Source organism: Mustelus asterias, chromosome 24, assembly GCF_964213995.1.
Source record: "Mustelus asterias chromosome 24, sMusAst1.hap1.1, whole genome shotgun sequence".
In the NCBI taxonomy this organism is placed as follows: Eukaryota; Metazoa; Chordata; class Chondrichthyes; order Carcharhiniformes; family Triakidae; genus Mustelus; species Mustelus asterias.
In genome coordinates, this window is record NC_135824.1 from 21,625,076 (window position 1) to 21,648,032 (window position 22,957).

General features: G+C 42.3%; 1 protein-coding gene across 4 annotated transcripts in view; it reads right to left on the minus strand.

Moving 5' to 3' along the window:
* Positions 1 to 7,632: 7,632 nt before the first annotated feature.
* Positions 7,633 to 22,957, minus strand: part of rnf111 (ring finger protein 111) — a 117,408-nt gene continuing 102,083 nt past the window's right edge. For 2 of the 4 annotated variants that reach the window (XM_078241413.1, XM_078241414.1), the window contains exons 9-14: positions 20,892 to 21,017; positions 20,051 to 20,183; positions 10,510 to 10,602; positions 10,289 to 10,384; positions 9,983 to 10,086; positions 7,633 to 8,794 (exon numbers count right to left, since the gene is read on the minus strand). In XM_078241413.1, coding sequence (XP_078097539.1) covers positions 8,677 to 8,794; positions 9,983 to 10,086; positions 10,289 to 10,384; positions 10,510 to 10,602; positions 20,051 to 20,183; positions 20,892 to 21,017 — 670 coding nt within the window. In that variant the 3' untranslated portion in view covers positions 7,633 to 8,676. Of the gene's footprint in view, positions 8,795 to 9,982; positions 10,105 to 10,288; positions 10,385 to 10,509; positions 10,603 to 20,050; positions 20,184 to 20,891; positions 21,018 to 22,957 lie in introns of all 4 variants that reach the window. The other 2 variants (XM_078241412.1, XM_078241411.1) reach the window with 1 other exon arrangement.

The window sequence follows — 22,957 nt, forward strand, 5'->3', positions numbered from 1 at the left end:
CAAACTAGTATACTGTGTTTGCTTCCCATAAAGTTGTCTGCTCCCCATAAAGTTGTCTGCTCTACACTGGGGAAACCAAATGAAAATTAGATGACCACTTTGTGGAACATCTCCATTCAGTCTTCAAGGAGAACATGCCCCTATCTACATCAATAGGGACGAAGTAGAAAGGGTCGAGAGCTTCAAGTTTTTAGGTGCCCAGATCACCAACAACCTGTCCTGGTCCCCCCATGTGGACACTATAGTTAAGAAAGCCCACCAACGCCTCTACTTTCTCAGAAGAGTAAGGAAATTTGGCATGTCAGCTATGACTCTCACCAACTTTTACAGATGCACCATAGAAAGCATTCTTTCTGGTTGTATCACAGCTTGGTATGGCTTCTGCTCTGCCCAAGACTGCAAGGAACTACAAAAGGTCATGAATGTAGCCCAATCCATCACTCAAACACCCTCCCATCCATTGACTCTGTCTACACTTCCCGCTGCCTCGGCAAAGCCGCCAGCATAATTAAGGACTCCATGCACCCCGGACATTCTCTCTTCCACCTTCTTCCTTCGGGAAAAAGATACAAAAGTCTGAGGTCACGTACCAACCGGCTCAAGAACAGCTTCTTCCCTGCTGCAGTCAGACTTTTGAATGGACCTACTTTGCATTAAGTTGATCTTTCTCCACATCCTAGCTATGACTGTAACGCTACATTTTGCACTCTCTCATTTCCTTCTCCATGAACAGTATGTTTTGTCTGTAGAGCACGCAAGAAACAATACTTTTCACTGTATGTTCATACATGTGACAATAAATCAAATCAAATCAAATCAAGTGTGAGTACAAGCTTCCATCTTCCTGTCATTTTAATTCACTACCTCATTCTCATGCCTTCTGGGCTCAACGCCGAGTTCAACAATTTCAGACAGTAACCTCTGCACTTGTTTGGTTCCCTTTCTCTTTGCATGTTTTGGTTCTACTGTCTTGTTTTGCTCTTTCTTGTGGACAGCGAGTGTTCATCATTCTTAACTGTTCACACGTCTGAAAGACGGCTGCTTAGGTGCATTGGGCCGTGCTAAATTCTCCCTCAATGTACCTGAACAGGCGCCGGAGTGTGGCGACTAGGGGATTTTCACAGTAACTTCATTGCAGTGTTAATGTAAGCCTACTTGCGACACTAATAAATAAAAACTTTAAAAATAAATAAACTCATTGGGACATGTCTTTTGTCCGTTTACTTGTCCTGTTACCCGTCCCATTCATCTGCTTGCCTCAACAATCCTGTTATTATTTAACCTCTCCTGTCTTTCCCTCCCCTCCCCGAACACAGACCTTTCCCTATTGTTCTTTTCCCAACCCTTCGCACATTCACTTGCTCAAAACCTATTATATTTGCAACTTTTCCCAGTCCTGATGGGAAAGGTGTGGTCATGAAATGTAAAATTGGCTTAACTCTCTCCATAGGTACTGCCCGACCTGCTGGGTATTTCCAGGTTTTTTTTTAATGTGCATGTTCATACACATACATGCATAGTACACAAGGTGGCATAGTGGTTAGCACTGCTGCCTCACAGCGCCAGGGACCTGGGTTTGATTCCCAGCTTGGGTCACTGTCTGTGCGGAGTCTGCACGTTCTCCTTGTGTCTACATGGGTTTCCTCCGGGTGCTCCGGTTTCCTCCCACAGTCCGGAAAGACGTGCTGGGTAGGTGCATTGGCTATGCTAAATTCTCCCTCAGTGTACTCGAACAGGCAGTGTGTGGCGACTATGAGCTTTTCACAGTAACTTCATTGTAGTGTTAATGCAAGCCTACTTGTGACACTAATAAACTTTAAATGATTTATTATGCAAACACACTAGTACATGTATAGTTTAAAAGTCACAATTCTAGACCAGACTGCCCAGTGCTGCTCAATAGGGAGGGGGGGGTGGAAGCACGCAGGCTACAGAGTACAAAATCACTTTGCCAGTCTGTGCTGTACAAATCAGCAGCCAAACAACATAGCTGCTTCGGAATTCACACTGCAACTTTGCACTTGTTGGCATGAGGGAGAACGCTGCTGCTCGAGATTTAATGAAGATCTTTTTCTGAATAATCTGCATGTCTATGGCCAGGCCCTTTGACAGTGCGGCCGCATTTAGATTGGCTGTTTGGCAGCAAGCATGAAGGCAAAATTAGTCAGCTTTGTGTCTTCAATAAATTCAGGCAGCAGATGGAGTGGAGAGAATTTTAGGGGTTCCTGGTTGTGTTTAGAGTTAATTATGCAATGCATGAAGATAACTGCAGAGATTCTGCCCTCAACGCGGCGAGTGTGGATTAGAATTCAGATCACAACAACTGTGGCGCGGATCGTTCAATCTGTACTTCCCTGCTACTGATATGTTGGGTTGTGAATTTACCCGGCGGATGATGGAGAGAATTAAAAGCAGGGACTGTGGAAATAACACCAGAGTGTTTCTATGGATGGTATTAGTTTGCAGTTACCAAATGAAGAATGTCGTTCAATACATTTCCCAGTGGGTTTTAAAAAAAAAATCAGAGCCTTCACATAGAGGGAGCTCCTCCTATACTGGGTCAGCTTTGAACCAGTTAGTAGTTGAGTTGTACACGCCAGGAATATATCTCCCACACCCCTTGCTGAAATAGCTTAGTTCAGCCTGGGCAGCATCCAGAAATGCTACAATTCAGCAATGCTACAATCCCGTGCTCTTTGGTGGGGTGGGGGGGTGGAATAGGCAAGGTTTGTGCTTCTTATTCTCATGAGTGATCCCATCTCACCAACAATTGGCATTTATGTAGCACCTTTGCAATAGCGTCCTTAATCATAAGGATATGAAATGAGGACACGATGTTGCTTTTGCCTCCTATCGAAGGGCTGTTTTTATTGATTGAAAAATGGGTTGCAACCAGTCCGTTGATTGATGTCCCATAGCGTTGCCATGGTAACATTTCTTCCCGCACGCTGGTTTCTCTGCAGCACATGGGTCTGTTTGGAACAGCTGGCAAGACAAGTTGCAGCATCACCATATATGGGGAATAAACAACGCAGCTCATTATCAATGAGTGATTCCCAAGGACAAAACAATGCACTTCTTGCTTCTAGTTTAACAGTGTCTGAAAAATTAAATATCCAAATGCAGAATCTTCATTTTAAAAAAATTAATCGGTTCATTTCTCTTGCAGAAATTCCACAGCATTAGATCATTTTTTTAAAAAATAACTGATTTTTTTTTCTACACACACACTTGCTTGTGTATTCATTGCAATGTTTGCATTAAAAAATAATCAGGCTTAAAGTAATTGAACCTGTGAAGTAATTCTTTTCTCCAAAGGTTAAAAGTTGCTATCATGTATAGGGAGCCACGCAAAAAAGTGTTCAGTGGTAGATCCATCTCAACCTCCGACTGAGTTCCCCCGCATCACAGATGTCAGTCTTCAGCCAATTCGATTCACTCCTGTTGAGTATTTCTAACATTTTTTGTCCTCTTTCTAGATTTCCAGCATGTGCAGTACCTTCTTTTTGCTCTAGTCCTTTATTTGGTGTTGTTTAGAATTGATAAATTTGTAATATTTAGGAAGAAAAATGTTTATCGATCTATTTTGATTGACCCATCAGCTTAGCATAGATACCATTTTGCCCAAAGGGGCACCTGGATTAAACAGATGATCATGAAGCCTGCTTGGTACTGGGCATCTACAAGGAGGTTGGCAAAACATTGCAAGCTAATCCTCTACATGCCAAAAGTGGATGCCCATTTTACAGCTGAATTTAGGTGACACTAACTTGGTGCCCAATATGGGAATATGCCTTTATATCCAGGGTTCAGTGCCAACCATAGGTGGGTTGCAAAGAAACAGCACCAGCTGCTGAAGCTGTGTATCTCCAACGATGGGACCACTGTTCAATAGGGTAAGTTGCATGTCCATATTGTGACCAGAAGAGTGTCATTTCGCTCAAACATTGAATCCAAACTCAAAGGATCAACCCATGCTCACTAAACCACTTATGAAATTCCAGATAGCTGTTGTTTGCCCAGTATTGACATTTACTTTCATAGAAATAAAATTTATATTTATGTAGGACCTTCCACAACGTCAAGATATCCCGGCATACCTTACAGCCAAGGTTGAATAATAAGCACTGCTGTCATGTAGGAATTTAATTTGGATAATCTCTTTCAAGACACCCCAATAGATATCACATGGATGTGGAGATGCCGGTGTTGGACTGGGGTGGGCACAGTGAGATGCCTCACAACACCAGGTTAAAGTCCAACAGGTTTATTTGGAATCACGAGCTTTCGGAGCAGAGTCCTCACCTGAGGAAGGAGCAGCGCTCCGAAAGCTTGTGATTCCAAATAAACCTGTTGGACTTGTTACTGTAACTTTTGAGTGTCCAGGTGCCTGGCGGACTCACCTGCTGCTCCTTTGATTTGTGCAATAGGATTTTTTATATCCCACCTGAGAAGGCAGATGGGGCCTCCACTTTAGGACATCTGACAGTGCAGCACTCCCTTAGCTTTTCACTGTATCCCAATACATGTGACAATAATAAAATCAAATATGAATCTGCTACAAGTTCAGTGTGTGTTTATGAAGACTTTTTGTGTTTAAACAGAGAAGCCAACAGTATCCTGGTTACAATGCATGTCTTTCAAATTGGAGGTTTAGAGAGAAAATAAACGATGAGATTAACAACCAGAAAACAGTAGTTTCACATAGAACTACAGAGGATATAAGGCACAAAAAGAGGCCATTCAGCCAACCAGTCTGTGCTGGTTTTTATACTCCACTTGAGCCTCCTCCCACCTTTATCGTGTGTATTTTAACAAATCATCAGCAAAATGTTTACACACATCTTTTTGAGGGTGCAAAATTTTCATAGAATCCAACAGTGCAGAAGGCCATTCAGCCCATCGAGACCACAATCCCACCCAGGCCCTATCCCATGCATTTACCCTAGCTAGTCCCCCTGACTCTAAAGGGCAATTAAGCATGGCCGATCCACCCGAGCCGCACATCTTTGGACTGTGGTAGGAAACCGAAGCACTCGGGGGAAACCCACGCAGACACGGGGAGAATGTGCAAACTCCACACAGACAGTGACTCAAGCCGGGAATCGAACCCGGGTTCCTAGCGCTGAGAGGCAGCAGTGCTAACCACTGTGCCGTCCCATCATTTTCTTCATCATCTAGCAAATGTCAGGGTTTTTTTTTTACATTGTGACAAGGGAGGAATTATTTTCAAGAATAGAATGCAAAATTTCAATCCAAAGCTTTGCAGCAAAATGGAATTGAAGATGAAACAATTTTGACACCCACAATTCTCTCACCTCCTGAAGATAGAGACTGTTGCTGGGATACAGGTTCACTGACACTGGGAGCCCTCCTGCAAGCACATGAAAACCTGATTCAAAACGGAGATTGTTAGTGTGCTATTTTACCATGGGGTGAATCAAAACCAAGCTCAGTCCTCTCCTCACACATTATCCACATGTATGCACTTTCCTGAAAAGGCGACTAGGTCACTTGCAATTCAAAGTACTTAATAATTTTCTCCTATTCCTTAGTCCAAAGCTGTTGTAACAGCTCAAATGCTGCACCCCATGAGTTGAATTAACTCCATGTCCGGTGCAACTTGTGGGCTTTTCCATGTTTTCTATGTCCAATACAAATTGTTTTCATTAGAGCAGAGAAGACTGAGGGGCAACCTGATTGAGATGTTCAAGATTATGAGGGAAATGGAGAGTGGATAAGGAGCAGCTGTTCCCCCTCAGTTGAAGGGTCAGTCGTGAGGGGACATGGGTTCAAGGCGAGGGGCAGGAGGTTGAGGGGAATGTAAGGACATTTTTTTTTTTAACCCAGGGGGTGGTGGCAGTCTGGAATGCCTGGGAGGGTGGTGGAGGCGAGTTGCCCCACATCCTTCAAAAAGTACCCAGATGAGCACTTGGCACGCCATAATATTCAAGACCAAGTGCTCAAAGATGGGATTAGGTGGGAGTTCAGGTGTTTCTAATGTGGTCTGTGCAGACTCAATGGGCCGAAGGGCCTCTTCTGCACTGTAGGATTCTATGAAATCAAGAATCCAATCCAATTATGAAAGGTCACCAATCTGAAATATTAATTTTGTTTCTCCCTCCTGCCATAGCTGCTGAATATTTCCAGCACTTTTTGTTTTAAACTCTAGAACTCTTTGGTCTATGTGGCTTCCTGTTACGTGGTGATTTGGCTTTACTAATGTAGGAAGAATGATGGGGAACAGTTGAAAATACTACAATAAAAATAACACACCAATCACAAATTTCTACTCCCTCTGAAGCTGTTCCTTTTGTACTTTGCTCTGGGAATCTGGGACCTTTCCCTTCTGGTTTGTGAGGCTGAGTAAATAGTAGGCTTCTGAGGAAGCTTTATAAAGGTCCTTTCTTTACCACTTATAATGGTGCATCCACAAGTACAGTGTTGTTTTTAAAAGATTAAAAGGGTACTATGGTCATCATCATCAGATTATGTTTAATTGGAGATGTTTGGAATTAAATGCAAATCCCGTCACTTAGATAGTGAAAGACTTGAGGTCTTCAGCATGTCATCCAAGATGTGTAGCAGCTAAAATATTGTCCTGCTAAAAGTGTGTTATTAAATTCCAGCACTTTGATAACCATACATGCAGGTAAATGTTCCAAAACAATAATCTCTTTGGAGGTTACAGGGATCATTGCAGGCTCGATGGGCCGAATGGCCTTCTTCTGCACTGTAGGGATTCTATGATTCTTCGGTCAACTTTAAGGACAAAACGTCTTTAACTAAGGATCCCAGTCAGAGTCTGACCACCAAATGACATTGCACACGAATATCTTACAGCAAACTAGTTTCCGTCTTGCTCAGTAGATGGAACTGAAGCCACACTGGTCTAACGTGGCTTAATCATGTCTCCTGGCAGAAGGCTGATTAGCACCATTGACGGCGCCCATAAAAACATTCACCAGCTGCACTTCAGACCACTGGAGTACAAATAACATCTTGGTTGGGTTAAATTGACACTATGAAATTCATCGTTTAATTTTCAGGGCATCAATAAATAAATCACAGCAAGAGATTTTGCATGCATGTGTGCTGAATCATTGAGAGGCTTTTTATGAATTACTGGCTGTAACATTAATTATATTATGGCTGTAAAATTACATTGTGGAAATATAAATGCTTAATAACCTATCACTATGAAATCCTATCATCTTAATAGAGTTGTTGACTGCTTTAAATAACTGAACAGCTTTAATATAATTGTGAACAAAAGAATTTCACATTAGACCTTTCGATTTTAGTGCCCAAGTGCCATAATTTAAATGTCCGTAGTCTTTATAGCTAAGCCATGCCACACCAGTCCTTCTTACCCAACATTTGGTGTTTTAAAATGGCAGATCTCTGATCACATGACAACGGTCCAGCGTTGAGCAGGTTTTTGACGATTGTTAGTGTAAAGAAATCCACAGTGCTCGCTTCCTCTCCTTGCCACAATTTATGGATCAAAAATTAAACAGGATGTAATCAGAACCATCCACAGCAGGAATATTTAACATGAGGTGTGAAATTTTTGATGCAAGCAGAATTGGAGAAACATTGAATAGAAATGACAAAACAGCCAGCCAATGTTGAGTTAACTATCTTTATTAACTTTAAAACTAAGACCCCCTGAAAAATGCATCCAGGGACCTTTACAAATCTGCGAATGCATGGATACCTGCCATTGGTACTGCATTCCAACACTTCACCTGAATCTTTAACAGCCATCATTCTGCAATCTGCCTTCAAATACATTACCTAGACGTGCTTATCGATGACTTCATACAGAACCTTGTTCTACAATCTGACTAGCTCACCATTACAAATCATCAGATGTGCAAGTATACGCAATACGGCTAATTTAGATAACATTAGTGTTAGAGCTGTTTAATGGCAGCCAAACAGCTAAAATCGTAAAAGGAAAAAAGGAAAGCCAAAATAAATCAAAAACAAAAAAAAAGTGAAGAAAACTAGGAAATAAAAATTTGTGAACCGATTAGTCTTGTAGAATATTGACATTCTTAAAAATTACATCTACCACTGTGCCAAAAATGTATCTTTATTAAAAACCTAAACAGTTTATATGGTTGGATATATACTTCTTGTAATGGCAATTGGTTGGGACAGGATCCCGTTGATTGGTTGTCTGCCGTCTGACAATTAATTTCTACAATACAGCAGCTGTTTCCCTAATCACGGAATGTCTTGATTTTCCTCCTTAATGAACAGATCACAATCTATATACACAATCTATTATAAATGTTTAAATTAAAGTCCAGGGTTAGTGACTGATGACATATTCTATTCCAGTAAAGCAAGGCATCATGAAAATGACTTTGTTTCTATCTAGAGCAGCTAATCTTGCCTGCAAGTCTGAGGACATAAAGCCCGTTATGTGCAAAGAAATGCAATCCAAGGAACCATGCAAAATAAAATGACTTGGAAAAACAAAAAGCCACGTAAAAAGCTTCATAAATACATTAAAATTTAAACTCTATACTGAAATATCATTGTAGGCCTAGCATAAATTGTACTATGTGGCGTAGCCGCACTCTAGGTTCAATGCTTTTGAATCTGCGCAGGTTATTCATGCCATCTTTGGTTGACTGCAGTACAGAGTTACTGAATAAGATGTCAACTATCTGCAGACAGCTGAGCCTCAATGTCCACTCTGCATATGGGGCATTTCTTGTTGGTAGTCAGCCACTGGTCCACACACACTTGATGGAAGAGGTGCATGCAAGGAAGGCGCCTGTATGAATAGAAGAAAAAACAGCATTTTATTAGTTATATATAGATATATACACATTTGTCCAAAAGGGAGTCTCAGCATCAGTATTTAAAACATCTATTGGCCTCTTAAAATGGCATTGTAAGAGCTTTGCCTGAAAAAACCCTGCACCACATAAGCAAATCCAGTCAACCCAGAAATGACACTTTCAGCTAAATTTATTCAGCTTTTCCCATTGCTGTAGATTTAAGAATCCTCCTAATGATTTCCCAAAATAAAGCCTGTCGGCATTTCCTGAAAATATGTTGAGTTTTGATGGTTTGAGTTTTGGTGAGGGGGCGAGTCCTTGTGTGACAAAATAAAAAATACAATTTGATAAGGATAAGAAAATAAAAAGCACTTATTTCAATAAGGCGTGTTACTTTTCTCACATGAACATGACAAAAACAAAAAGCTTTAGCCCCAATATAGCTGTATGTAGCAATCACAGCTGAAAATGGTTACAAATATCTTTACAACAAGACAATCCTATGCTTAGAGATTAAAGTTTATTTATTAGTGTCATAAGTAGGCTTACATTAACACTGCAATGAAGTTACTGTGAAAATCCCCTAGTTGCCACCCTCTGGTGCCTGTTCAGGGACACTGAGGGAGAATTTAGCATAGCTAATGCCCCTGAGCAGCACATCTTTTGGACAGTGGGAGGAAACCGGAGCACCCGGAGGGTACGCCTTCAGGCACAGGGAGATCGTGCGGACTCCACACAGACAATGACCCAAGCCAGGAATTGAACCAGGATCCCTGGCGCTGTGAGGCAGCACTGCTAACCACTGTCCCACTGGGTAATCAGTTTATAGGTAATTGATCCTGCAAACTAGTTTATCAGGTACTTAAGAATTCCATATAAAATTTTTCATCGTTCAAAAACTGATTAATTACTATATCAGAGACTTATAGAAGAATGTATTTATTGACAGAGAGGTAGAGGACTACACAAGATCCAATTTACATCGTATAGCAGTTTATTAACTAGAAAGGCAACTCGCCAATCTACTGCCTTTTGCATCAATGTCTGTTTGACAGTGAATTAAGACTTTGTCCTTTCTTTAAAAGGGAGTAAAAGCCAGTCTGCGGAAAACTGTCCAGACTCTGGAATTATAGCACACGTTTATCCAAATAATGGAATATTTATCTACAAAACAACCTCACCTAACATCTTCTCCTTCTTCTAAAATAGACAGACAGATGGTACACTTTTCCTCAGTGTCATCCTCAATTCCATCCTCTTCTTCCTGTTTGTACTGCAGTTTCCTCTGTAAGTCAGTTATCACCTTGTTACCACAAATTCAAGTTTGTCAGGTGGTTCAACCAGAGAGATCACACAAAGCATTTGCAGTAACAATTTTAACAAATTTGCTAACATTAAAAGTAATTTACAAGATGTTTTAGAACAGTTTAAAAGTTTAATTGTTTCTACAACAAATCAATACTGAAATAACAAGGAAGTGTCTGTACCTTTTTATATTTGTGTGGGTATGTGCATCTCTCAATTGTACCCTGTGAGGCACCTCGATTAACATTGCCCAGTCGTTCTTCTAAATGCAGCAAATCCTGTGGATGAGGAAAAATAGCTTAGCATACACATTTTAATTTGTATATACTCACATTCCTCAAGAGCTAGATTCGTCCACACTTTAATCTAAAAGAGTTACATTTCCCGGTCCTGTAATACCAACCTCATAAGTGGCTCGGAGGCCTGGAAACCTTCCTTCCAGCCTTGAGGAAATGTAGCGGATGTGGGGATAGCCTGCCATGTCTGGTGGTACAGCCTATGCAAGGAAAAAACAGTTCAGGTAATTGAGTTAAAACGTATTACAATAATCTTAAAACTTCCATCTAAAGTCAGGTCTGTAGAGACACTGTCCTTCTACCTAGATATTATTAAAACATTGTGTATGCATGCAACTCTTATCAAACTTCCTAGGTCACGTCTTTTGTCAACATTTTGCACTGAAAGTATCCACGCCAACATTTCAAATGTGAGTGTGTAAATAAATGTCTCATTCTGGCCTGTACCATACAGCAAATATCTTTAGCTTCTCTCACAACTCATGAACATTGGTAATAGAAAGATGCTTGAGGGAATCATTAGCGATACAATATATGATTACTTGGATAGAAAGGGTCACATTAAGGCTTCAAAAATAACAAGAGGTAATGTCTAACAAAGTGGATTGCAGTTTTTGAATAAGTCACCAAGATGGTGGATGAGAGAAATTTCACTGATATTAGCCCGATAGACTTTTGAATAAATAAGCTTTTGAAAAGATGACCCATACGAGGTTTCTCTGTAAGATTGAAGTGTCTGATATGAACAGTAATATATTGAGCTGATTAAGAACTGCCAGAAGACTCTCGGAATTTGAAGATGTTCAGTGATTGCTCATCAGTGACCTTCTACAGACAGCATCATCAGGACCATGACTCAAAAATGGTGTCAATACTCTGACTCCTTTTATTAATGATTGATATCCAGGTTTCCCAAACTGGGTTCCGCTGAACCCTGGGATTCTGTGCAAGGCCAGGCTGTTGTCTAACATTTGAGAACTGCAATGAAGCAGCTCATCCAGAGGCTGGCTTCTCTTTACATTGGCTGCTTATTGGCTATCAACAGTAAGAAGTCTAACAACACCAGGTTAAAGTCCAACAGGTTTATTTGGTAGCAAAAGCCACTAGCTTTCGGAATAGGCTGTTCCTTCGTCAATGCAGTGAGAAGCCAGCAGCCTCTGACTGGACAAGTTGGGGGGCAAGAGAGGGAAGCAGGCGACTGTGGGGCAGGAGGGGGGAAGTGGCTCTTGAGTGAGGCGGATAGTGGGCCATGAGGCAGGTACGAGACCACCAGCATGTGGGAGAAGGGGTGTTGGGGCAAGTGGGTGTGAGCGCGGGTGGGTGCGAGGAGGGGTGTGAAAAACAGGAGGTGAAAGTGTGACAGAGAAAGGGAGTGAGAATCTGAGCAAGAGAGGTGAGTGTGTTGAGGGGGGAAAAAGGGAGAGAGGTTTGTGCGTCGAGACTGAGTGTGGATGTGCGAAAGAGAGGCGAGTGTGTCAGAGAGAGAGAGAAAGCGCTTGACAGAGCAACTGCCTGTGAAAATCAAGCTCTCCAGCAGCTCGCCTCATATTAAATGATTTCTTTTTGTTTCAGATTCCAGCATCTGCAGTATTTTGCTTTTAGAACTGTAAATGAACGTGAGTAAAAGCAGCTGCATCACTCCTCCCATTAAAGATGACAAAAAGGTAAGACTTTACTCGTGGCGTAAGAGAACTTGTTAATTACAATAAATAATAGAAAATACTTCTTTAAATTTGTTTTTGCACCTATTGTGGAAAACATTTTCTTGTGGTTTAACTCTTCAAAAGAAGAAGAATGTTTCTTTGGGGCTCCATCAGTAATCTCGGGAGATCATGGCCAGAACCCAGTTTGGGAAACCCTGATCTAGATGTTGGGGGTAATTATACAAGTGTCAGGACTGTTGACGATGGGGCTCAACTACCTCAGATGGGTTGTGATGCGTCAGAGGTTCATGACTGAAAAATTATGTTTAAATTGAGAAAAGAACATGGACAGGGTCACCACTAAACATACCCAACACTGCCCAGGAAATAGCATTAAAGCAGGTGGAGAAAGGAAGAGATCTGCTTGTTCTAGTGCATAAATCTCTTTAAGGTTCATGAGCAATGGTATGAAGTGAGAGATGGAGCCACCTATGTTGGGTACGTTTATAGGATAATGGCTGTAATGCATACTATTTTGTCCTCGTACAATATCTTGGTTGGAACGTGTCCACTTTTGTGGATGATAGCGAGACTCAGAGAAGGGTGAAGGATAGTCACTAGAGCAACTTCCAGTTGAAAGCATCTTAGTTATGAAGACAGGCCATAAGAGGTGGGATTTTACACTTCTGAAAGCATAGGTTTAAGAGGTGATCTGATCAAGGTTATTAACACAAAGAGGAGAATTGATACTTAGATGTCAGTAGATGGTTATTAGAAAACACTGACCCTCTGGAATTAGATCAGTTTCTGGCTGGGGTGGAAATCTCGACACAAGATATATGCACTGCAGAGAGTTAGCAGGATCAGAAAGTTTTCCTGGACTAGCTTTGATTGCCTTAGAAGGCAATGGTTGGGAAAGGAATTTGACAGATATTTGCCCCAAAGTAGACTGCTTTTCATCTTTTTTTGCCCCTCCTAGTAGGTCACATGGGATTTTGGGATGGGTGCAGAGCGTATACCATACAGGCTGGATGGACCAGAGGGTCCTTTCCTGTCAGTTACCGTTTATAACATCTTATATATATATATTATATATATGTATATATTATATATATATATATTTCAAAAAACTGGATTCACAAACGACTGTGGGAAACTTTAATATAACCAACAGTGCGCACTGTTAATAAATCTCCATTTTGTCACACAGGCTAGCATCTCTTACAGATCTGGTTGGGCATCCCATCTCTTTTTGCCTCGTTCCAAGACTCCCCAGTCCTCTAACGCTACAATATCAAGGTATTTGCCCTCATTTTCAAGCCTTAGCTTTAATGATTTCCTCCGTTCTGCACCTTCTATTTCAGAATCTGCCTTACTGGCTGGGCTCCATTCCTTCCACTCTACCAGCTGTGGCCAATCCTTCAGTTAATATGCCCGCAATTTCGAAAACTCCCTTCCCTCATCCACCTCCCATTTCTTTCAAAAGAAAAGTTGCTACCCTCCCTCAGTCATGCCTTCAAATTTCTCCTGCCCCATTTTCCTCCTCACCATTGAGGGCCTAAGAAATTTTCAAACCTGAACGTTGCCATGGAAATTTAAGCAGTTCATGTGCAATTTTTATCTCGCCAATTCCGTGATGTTGGAACATTGCATTGGTACCTTCCCAATACTGACACTGCCCCACGAGAATTGAGTGTGGAACAAGATTAAAAATATACTAAATATTGAATCACTTTTAGCTTCCTTAAACAGCAGAGGGGTTCACATCGAAAACAGTAACTTATTTGTTCTCTCCACAGTAGCCGACTGACTTGATGTGCGTTTCCGACATTGTTTCGCCTGCAATAATATTCATTTTGTAACTCCCAAGCAGCTTAATTCACTTAATTAGCCAGTAATGGCCAAGATGTTAATCCAGCTACGGGGAGTAGAAACCATACGAAATGAAGCAAAAACTGCAACCGTAAAGCTCATTTCACTGATGTGCCCAGATATCAAATAGTCTGATTGAGATAGCAGAAGGTTACCAATATTTTTATTCTAAAACTATGTATGTGGTCAACCTAGCGTTTTAAAACCAGAAACAAAGATTAAACTACACTTCAAGGTTTGACAATTATGTGCATTATCTGCTTCTGTGGTTTGTGTTGAAAACTCTATTAATTTTTTGCTTAATTCTGGTCTTTATTGAACAATTAAATCCCAAAGAGTTCAGCTGCTTCTATTTTGAATTACCTTCAGCCCTGTGGTTGAACTAATTCCTACCTAGTCATCTGAAATTTCATCAGCTTCTTTTTTCTGAAAGATTAACAAGGTTCTACCAGCCACAGAAGAATTTTCAAATAATATTTAACTTTCCTATTCTGCCGGGGGGGGGGGGGTAAACAGCACACAAGGGGAAAAGCTAGAAGGTGCAGTTTATCTCAAGGTTTCTCCCAGTATTAACACCCAGTCAACCATGACAATCTTATACTTTCTATAAATGTCATTAAAAATATCATTGCCAGGAAGCCATTCGACTACAAGGGTTGAAATTTAACTCTGGACTTTATATGCATTTCAATATGAACTGCACATCTAGAAATGCATAAAAATATGGCGTTCAATTAAAATTCTAAATTAAAAATTATGCTTTTGACAGCAGCTCATCACTTTGCAACTTGGATTTGTTTTTTCCTTCTCCCTGCCACTGTTGAGGGTAAACCAGATTATTTGCAACCCCAGCATCCGACTAGACCCCGAGTTGAGATCACAAACCTCATTTCTTCTCCATCACCAAGGATGGTCATTTCCACCTCAGTCACATCGCCCATCTCCACCCTTGCTTCAGCCCATTAACTATTCAAGCCTCATGCCTGCATCTGTTACCTCAAGACAAAGCTTGTTAGGCTGGCCTGCCTGCCCATAGACTTCAGTTCATCCAAAGCCCTGCTGTCCATATCTAAACTCCCACATGTTTTGTTCACCCATAACCAATTACCCGTATCACCAGTTGTTTTCAACAATGCTTCAAATTTATAATTTTCTTTTTGTGTTCAAATCCCACCATGGGGCTTTGTCCTTTCTTGCCTCAGGGACCTTCTTCACAACTCTGTGCCCCTCCAATCCTCGCCTCTGGTGCATCACCAACTTCCCCTGCCGCACAATTGGTGGCTGTGCTTTGAACGGCTTATGTCCCAAGTTTCAGAATTCTTTCTCTATATCTACCCTCATTTCCTCCTTTAAAATGCTCCTTGAAACGGGATATTTTACCAAGTTCTCGGTTGCCTGTCCTAATATCACAATATTGGTGGGCATAAAATGTTTGTTCCCTAACATCCCTGTGAAGAGCCAGGAGACATTTTGCTCCACTAAAGGCATGGAGGAGGCGGTGGCGCAATGGTCTTGTTGCTGAACCAGTAATCCAGAGACTGTGGCTGGAGGGTAATGCGCTGGGGACCCGAGTTCAAAATTCAATAAAAATCCAGAATTAAAAGTATGATGACCGTGAAACCATTGTTGTTTACTGTGATAACCCATCTGGTTCACAAATTTCCTTTAGGAATGGAAACCTTGTCCTTACCTGGTCTAGCCTACTTGTGACTCCAGACCCACAGAAATGTGGTTGACTCTTAAATGCCTTCTAAAATGGCCTCCCAAACCACTAGGTTGTATCAAATCGCCACAAAGTCAACAAAAAGGAGTGAAACTGACAGGCCATCTGGCATCGACCTAAGCACCGGAAACAACAGCAGCAAACCTAGTCCTATCAATCCTGCAAAGTCCTCCTTATTAACAACTAAGGGCTTGTCTCACAGACTAGTCACGCAACATCTGACATAGTAATATGCATGGAATCATATCCTGCAGGCAACTTCCCAGACACCATCGGCAGAGGTGTCGGGAGGAAATCTCTCAGAGTCCTCAAACTCGACTCTGGACCCTATGAAGTCTCATGGCACGAGGTCAAACATGGGCAAGGAAGCTTCCTGCCGATTACCATGTACTGTCCCCCCCTCAGCTGATGAAACGGTACTCCTCATGCTGAACACTATTGGGAGGAAGTACTGAGTGTGGCAAGGGTGCAGGATGCACTTTGGGTGGGGACTATAATGTCCATCACCAAGAGTAGCTCAGTAGTACCACCACAGACCGAGCAGGCTGGGCCCTAAAGTGGTTAGACTGGGTCTGCGGCAGGTGGTGGGGGAACCAAGAGGAAAAAAAAAATGCTTAACCTCACCCTCACCAACCTGCCTGCCTCAGATGCATCTGTCCATGACCGAATCGGGAGGAGCGATCACCGCACAGCCCTTGTGGAAACAAAGTCCCATCTTCACATTGGATACACCTTCCATAGTGTTGTGTGGCACTATCACCATGCTAAATGGGATAGACTTCAAACAGATCTAGCAATTCAAAACTGAGCATCCATGAGATGCTACGAACCATCAGCTGCAGCAGAATTGCACTCGACCACAATCTGTAACCTCAGGGCCCAGCATATCCCCCACTCTCCCATTACTACCAAGCCAAGGGATCAACCATGGTTCAATGAAGAGTGCAGTAGGGTACACCAGGAGCAACACAGGCATACCCAAAAATGAGGTGTCAACCTGGTGAAGCAACAATACAGGACTACTTGCATGTGAAACAGCTTAAGTAGAAAGAGACAGAACTAAGCAATTCCACAACCAACAGATCAGATCTGAGCTCTGTAGTCCTGCCACATCCAGCCATGAACAATTAAACAACTCACTGGATAGCCCACAAATATCCCCATCCTCAATGATGAAAGAGCCCAGCACATCTGTGCAAAAGATAAGGCTGAAGCATTTGCAACAATCTTCAGCCAGAATATCGAGTGGATGATCCATCTCGGCTTCCTCTAGAGGTCACCAGTACCAAAGATGTCAGTCTTCTGCCAATTCGATTCACTCCACGTGATAGCAAGAAACAGCTGAAGGCACTGGATACCGCAAAGGCTATAGGCCCTGACAATAGTGAAAACTTGTGCTCCAGAACTTGCCATGTGCCTGGCCAAGCTGTTCCAGGGCAGATAAAACAATGGAACTACCCAGCAAAGCGGAAAATTGCCCAGGTATGTCCTATATACAAGAAACAGGACAAATTCAATCCCCATAAGTATTCACTCGATCGGTAAAGGGATCATCGACAGCCTATCGAGCAGAACTTGCTTAGCAATAACCTGTTTGCTGATGCTCACTTTGGGTTCTGCCACGGACATGAAGCTCCTAACTTCATTACAGCTTTGGTTCAAACATGGACGAAACAGCTGAATTCCAGACGTCAGGGGGAGAGTGACTGCTTTTGAAACTAAGGCAGCATTTGACAGAGCGTAGAATCTAGCAAATCTGGAGTCAATGGGAATCGGGGGGAAAACCCTCCACTGGTTGGAGTCAGACCTGACACAAAAGGAAGATAGTTGTGGCGTTTGGAGATCAATCGTCTCAGTTCCAGGACATTACTCCAAGGAACTCTTGCAGTGATGTCCTAGGCTTAACCACCTTCAGCTGCCATATCAATGGCCTTCCTTCCATTGCTAGGTCAGAAGTGGGGTGTTCGCTGATGACTGCACAATGTTCAGCACCATTCGCGGCTCCTCAGATACTGAAGCAGTACATGTCCAAACCTTGCAAAACCTGGTCAGTATCCTGACTTGGGCTGACAAGTGACATTCGTGCCACAGATGTGCCAAGCAATGACTTTCTCCAACAAGAGAGAATCTAATTACAGTCCCTTGACATTTGGTGGTATTACCATTGCTGAATTTCCCACTATTAACATCCTTAGGGTTATTATTGACCAGATACTAAACTAGACCAACCATATAAATACTGTGGTTACAAGAGCAGTAAGAAGTCTCACAACACCAGGTTAAAGTCTAACAGGTTTATTTGGTAGCAAAATCCACTAGCTTTCGGAGCGCTGCTCCTTCGTCAGCTAAGTGGGAGTTCTGTTCACAAACAGGACATATAAAGACACAAACTCAATTTACAAAATAGTGGTTGGAATACGAATCTTTACAGATAATCGAGTCTTAAAAGGTACAGACAATGTGAGTGGAGAGAGCGTTAAGCACAGATTAAAGAGATGTGTATTGTCTCCAGACAGGACAATTAGTGAGATTTTGCAAGCCCAGGCAAGTCGTGGGGGTTACAGATAGTGTGACATGAACCCAAGATCCCGGTTGAGGCTGTCCTCATGTGTGCGGAACTTGGCTATCAGTCTCTGCTCAGCGACTCTACGCTGTCGTGTGTTGTGAAGGCCGCCTTGGAGAACGCTTACTCGAAGATCAGAGGCCGAATGCCCGCGACCGCCGAAGTGTTCCCCAACAGGAAGAGAACACTATTGCCTGGTGATTGTCGAGCGGTGTTCATTCATCCGTTGTCGTAGCGTCTGCATGGTCTCCCCAATGTACCATGCCTCGGGACATCCTTTCCTGCAGCGTATCAGGTAGACAACGTTGGCCGAGTTGCAAGAATATTTACTGTGCACCTGGTGAATGGTGTTCTCACGTGAGATGATGGCATCCGTGTCGATAATCCGGCACGTCTTGCAGAGACTGATAACCTGTTGGACTTTAACCTGGTGTTGTGAGACTTCTTACTGTGTTTACCCCAGTTCAACGCTGGCATCTCCACACCATGGTTACAAGAGCAAGTCAGAGGCTAGTATTCCTGCAGCAAATAACTTACATCCTGGTTCCCCAAAGACGGTCCACCATCGACAGGGCACTAGTCATGAATGTGATAGAATACTCTCCACTTGCCTGGATGAGTGTAGCCCCAACAACACAAGAAGCTCAACACCATCCAGGACAAAGCTTGACTGGCACCCCTTACATAAACGTTCTCTCACACGATAAACAGTGGCAGCAGTGTGCAGTCTACAAGATGCATTGCAGTAACTCACCAAAGCTCCTGAGGCAGCACCTTCCAAACCCATAACTGCTACCATCTACAAGAACAGAGCAGCAGATACCGGGAAACACCACCACCTGGAGGTACCCCTCCAGGTCACTCACCACCCTGATTTGGAAATATAAATCACCATTTCTTCATTTACGCTGGGTCAAAATCCTGAAATTCCCTCCCTAACAGCGTAGTGGGTGTACCTACACCTCAGGGACTGCAGCGGTTCAAGGCAGCAGCTCACCACCACCTTCTCAAGGGCAACTAGGAATGGGCAATAAATGCTGGCCGAGCCAGCGATGCCCACTTCCCGCAAACGAACAAAGAAAAAAGTAAATGCAACTTGCTGTAATTTTGATGTTAATTAAGAAAATAAAATTACTCCACAGACATGCCAATCAGGGTGGAAGTAGCAGCTGAAGTATGTCTTGTAGCATGTCTAAATTGTTCATTTATTTGGGAATCCAGGTCAAACTGGAAGAATCCAATTGGCATGTCCAAGCAATTACAACAACTTAAGTAATCGGAGTGATTCGATGAAAAGCAGAAACTTGAAATGAAGGTTCTATGTTCAAAAGGAAAAGCCTTGTTGAATGGATAACTTTTCCTGATATATAGACGATAGGGTAATTCTTCAAAACATCTTGGCACAGACTGAAGAGAATTTTAAATTGAAAGCACACCCTGGAGTTTACTTATCCTTCAAAGCTTATAGTCTTTTTTATTTCAACTGTTATCTATTAATATGCTTTACAACTGTTTTTCAGCCTGTATTGAAAGCATAATACTGTCTCAAATTAAAAAGAGGTGAGTAATTATATCAAGAACACCGATAATACAACAAACCTCTACATTTTTGACAACAGCATTTATAAATATGCAACCTACACACAAAATATGTACAAGATTAGTATTGAGACTAGGTTTGCCATACCATATACTACCATTCAGGTGGATTTAACCACATGACTATGACCTTTTAAATAGCGCTACGTTGGAGGAGTGACCTTCTGAAAAAGGCGATTGTCATCAACGTGATCCTGATCACAGTTTTGGTAAACTCATCGTGAAATATCATCTATTGTTTTGCTCACCATAAACGGTAGTGCTCCGATTGGGAAATGGTGAAGCCGGGGCGGTGGAGGTGGATGGTAATGAGCCAAGTGAGGGGGAAGGTGACTTGGTGGATATGGTGCTGTAGTCACTCCTGGGTCGATACCCAGATCCCTGCAACATTTAAAGAAAAATTTAATTCTTCACTCAACAGTTTTAAATCTGTACTACGTTTAGTTCAGTATTCATAGCTACAAAGTGCTACATATTATTTAGAAAAAGCAATTAACAACCAACAGGAAAAAACCCATACAAGGAGTAAAATCACCTGTCCAGGATCATGAGTCCAATTTTTGTGTAAACTCCAGAATCTATAGCCTTGCACAAGGCTAATAAATCAAAATGACATGCAGCACAATTTATTTTCGGTTAAAGTGACCAATAAGTAATTTGTAACATTTCTTTAGACCATGAAGCATTTTCACATTCATTAAAGTCCAAAATTAATTTCTGCTGGATAATAAGATTTAAAAGGGGTTTTCAATGTTGCTGTGTATCAAATGCTTCAGCCAACATTTATAATACAAGTGGAAAGGGTGACATGACACAAAAGGCTGTTAGCAATCGAAAACCTAGATTAACATCCCTTTCTGCGTTTATGTAAAAGATGTTCAGTGAATTCAATCACGTCATTACGTACTAATTTCTAAATTCACTCAGATTTATTGGCACCACTAAGATGTTCCTCTAGGTTTAAAAAAAACAAAACCGCATCTTTCCATAGAAATCTAATCTTGGGCTCCGCTGTCGCATACTGCTTAGAAACTAGAGCACAGAATGGTTCCAGGCGCACATCTTAAAACAGGAAAATTCACTACTGACCAGGCTGGCCTCTCCGGTGGCTGTCGAGGATGTGATGACATTGTCTGAGGAACGTGAATATGATGTCCGTGGCCATAATTGGGATGCATACGATGTGGATGTGGAGGAGGTCGCTCATGTGCTCGTCTAGAAAAGAATACAACACAACAGTTAATACATAGAAAATTATATGGTGATAACTCTAATTATACATTTCATCAACAATGCCAGAAAATGAAGAGGCTGTAAATTTCAAAATTAGAACTGTGTAACATATCTGCAGGATTATGGGCGGCACGGTGGCACAGTGGTTAGCACTGCTGCCTCAAAGCTCCAGGGACCCGGGTTCAATTCCGGCCCCTGGTGACTTGTGTGGAATTGGCACGTTCTTCCCGTGTCTGTGTGGGCTTCATCAGGGTCCTCCGGTTTCCTCCCACAGGTCCAAAGATGTGCAGGTTAGGTGGATTGGTCATGCAAAATTGCCCCCAAGTATCCCAAGATGTGTAGGTTAGATGGGATGAGCCATGGTAAATGTATGGGGTTACAGGGATAAGGTAGGAGAGGGGGCCTGGGTAAGATACTCTGCCAGAGAGTTGGTGCAGACTTGATGGGCCAAATGGCCTCTTTGGCACTGGAGGGATTCTATGGTTAAATGGGATACATAAATATTTTATATCAATCAAAGATCAACACAACAGCAAATTTAAATTCTTTTTGCTAAGAACACAATCATGTTGGTTAAATTTGCAGTATTATAGCCATAGGCTTTAAATCCAAGTTAACATTCAGTCTCTACATTAGATCAGGAGGGAAAGTTGCTTTCATACATTTACACTATGCATTTAAGATTCCAGACATTTTGTAAAGAAAAATTATTTAACCGTGGAATGCCACAAACTTAAAAGCTTTTTAATGCATTTTTATTAAACTAACTAGTTTCTGTCCATAATATTTTTTTGATATCTCTGCGAATTTTACCTTTAAGCTTAAATGTCAATAGAATAATCACCTGCCAAGTCTTGTGGCTGGACAGCAAAACATTATCGTTCCGAGGTAGGGTAGGATTTTCCTGCTCCTGTGATGTAGCGCTGGGAGTTGGTGGTGGGGGAAAGGTCCCACCACTGGGTTAATATTTATGGACTTATTAGGGTCGATTCTTTGGCCAGTGGCAGAGCAACTGCCACCCATCAGGTCCCAGCTTTATGTAGCATAAGGTTCCATAGCCGATGGGCCACTTGGAGTGGCCTGTCTGCTCTTAGTTTTAATTTTGTTTGATATCTCTCTGAGGACGGCTCCATGTTAAGGCACCCTCTCGATTTCCAGCCTCGCCCACCTCTCCTGTGACTGGGCCAGCAATATCGGGAGCCAGCCCACCACCTTAATTTAGATGCAGTAAGAAGTCTCACAACACCAGATTAAAGTCCAACAGGTTCATTTGGTATCACGAGCTTTCGGAGCACTGCTCCTTCACCAGCTCTGTCACTCACCTGACGAAGGAGCAGCCCTCCGAAAGCTCGTGATACCAAATAAACCTGTTGGACTTTAACCTGGTGTTGTGAGACTTCTTACTGTGCCCACCCCAGTCTAACACCGGCAACTCCACTTCTTAATTTAGATGGCAAGCCCAAAATTGCTGAGCCGGTCACCCCACTTTGTCCTGTTAACAGAGGCCAAAACCCTATGGTAAAATCCTGTCCTTGCCCTCACCAGCATAAGTTTGGTAGGATGGGTTTTATCATTTGCCCATAGTACGTACTGTCAACACTGAGCCTGGTAAATTTTCCATGATCAAGTTAATTGACAATTTTAGCAGGTTTCCTGAGGTTTTGTTGGCCATTCTTCAAGTTCATCATGGAGGTAAGGGAGGCCAGTAAATGGCTGGGGGTCAGGTGCCTACAGTGACACAAGGTATAGGCAGCCTCACAGAATGACACGTTTGTGCCTCTGAAAATTTTTTAACAGTGGTAGATTTCAGCACTATTCTCAATGATTTTCCTTCCAGGGCGGCATGGTAGCACAGTGGTTAGCACTGCTGCTTCACAGCTCCAGGGTCCCGGGTTCGATTCCCGGCTCGGGTCACTGTCTGT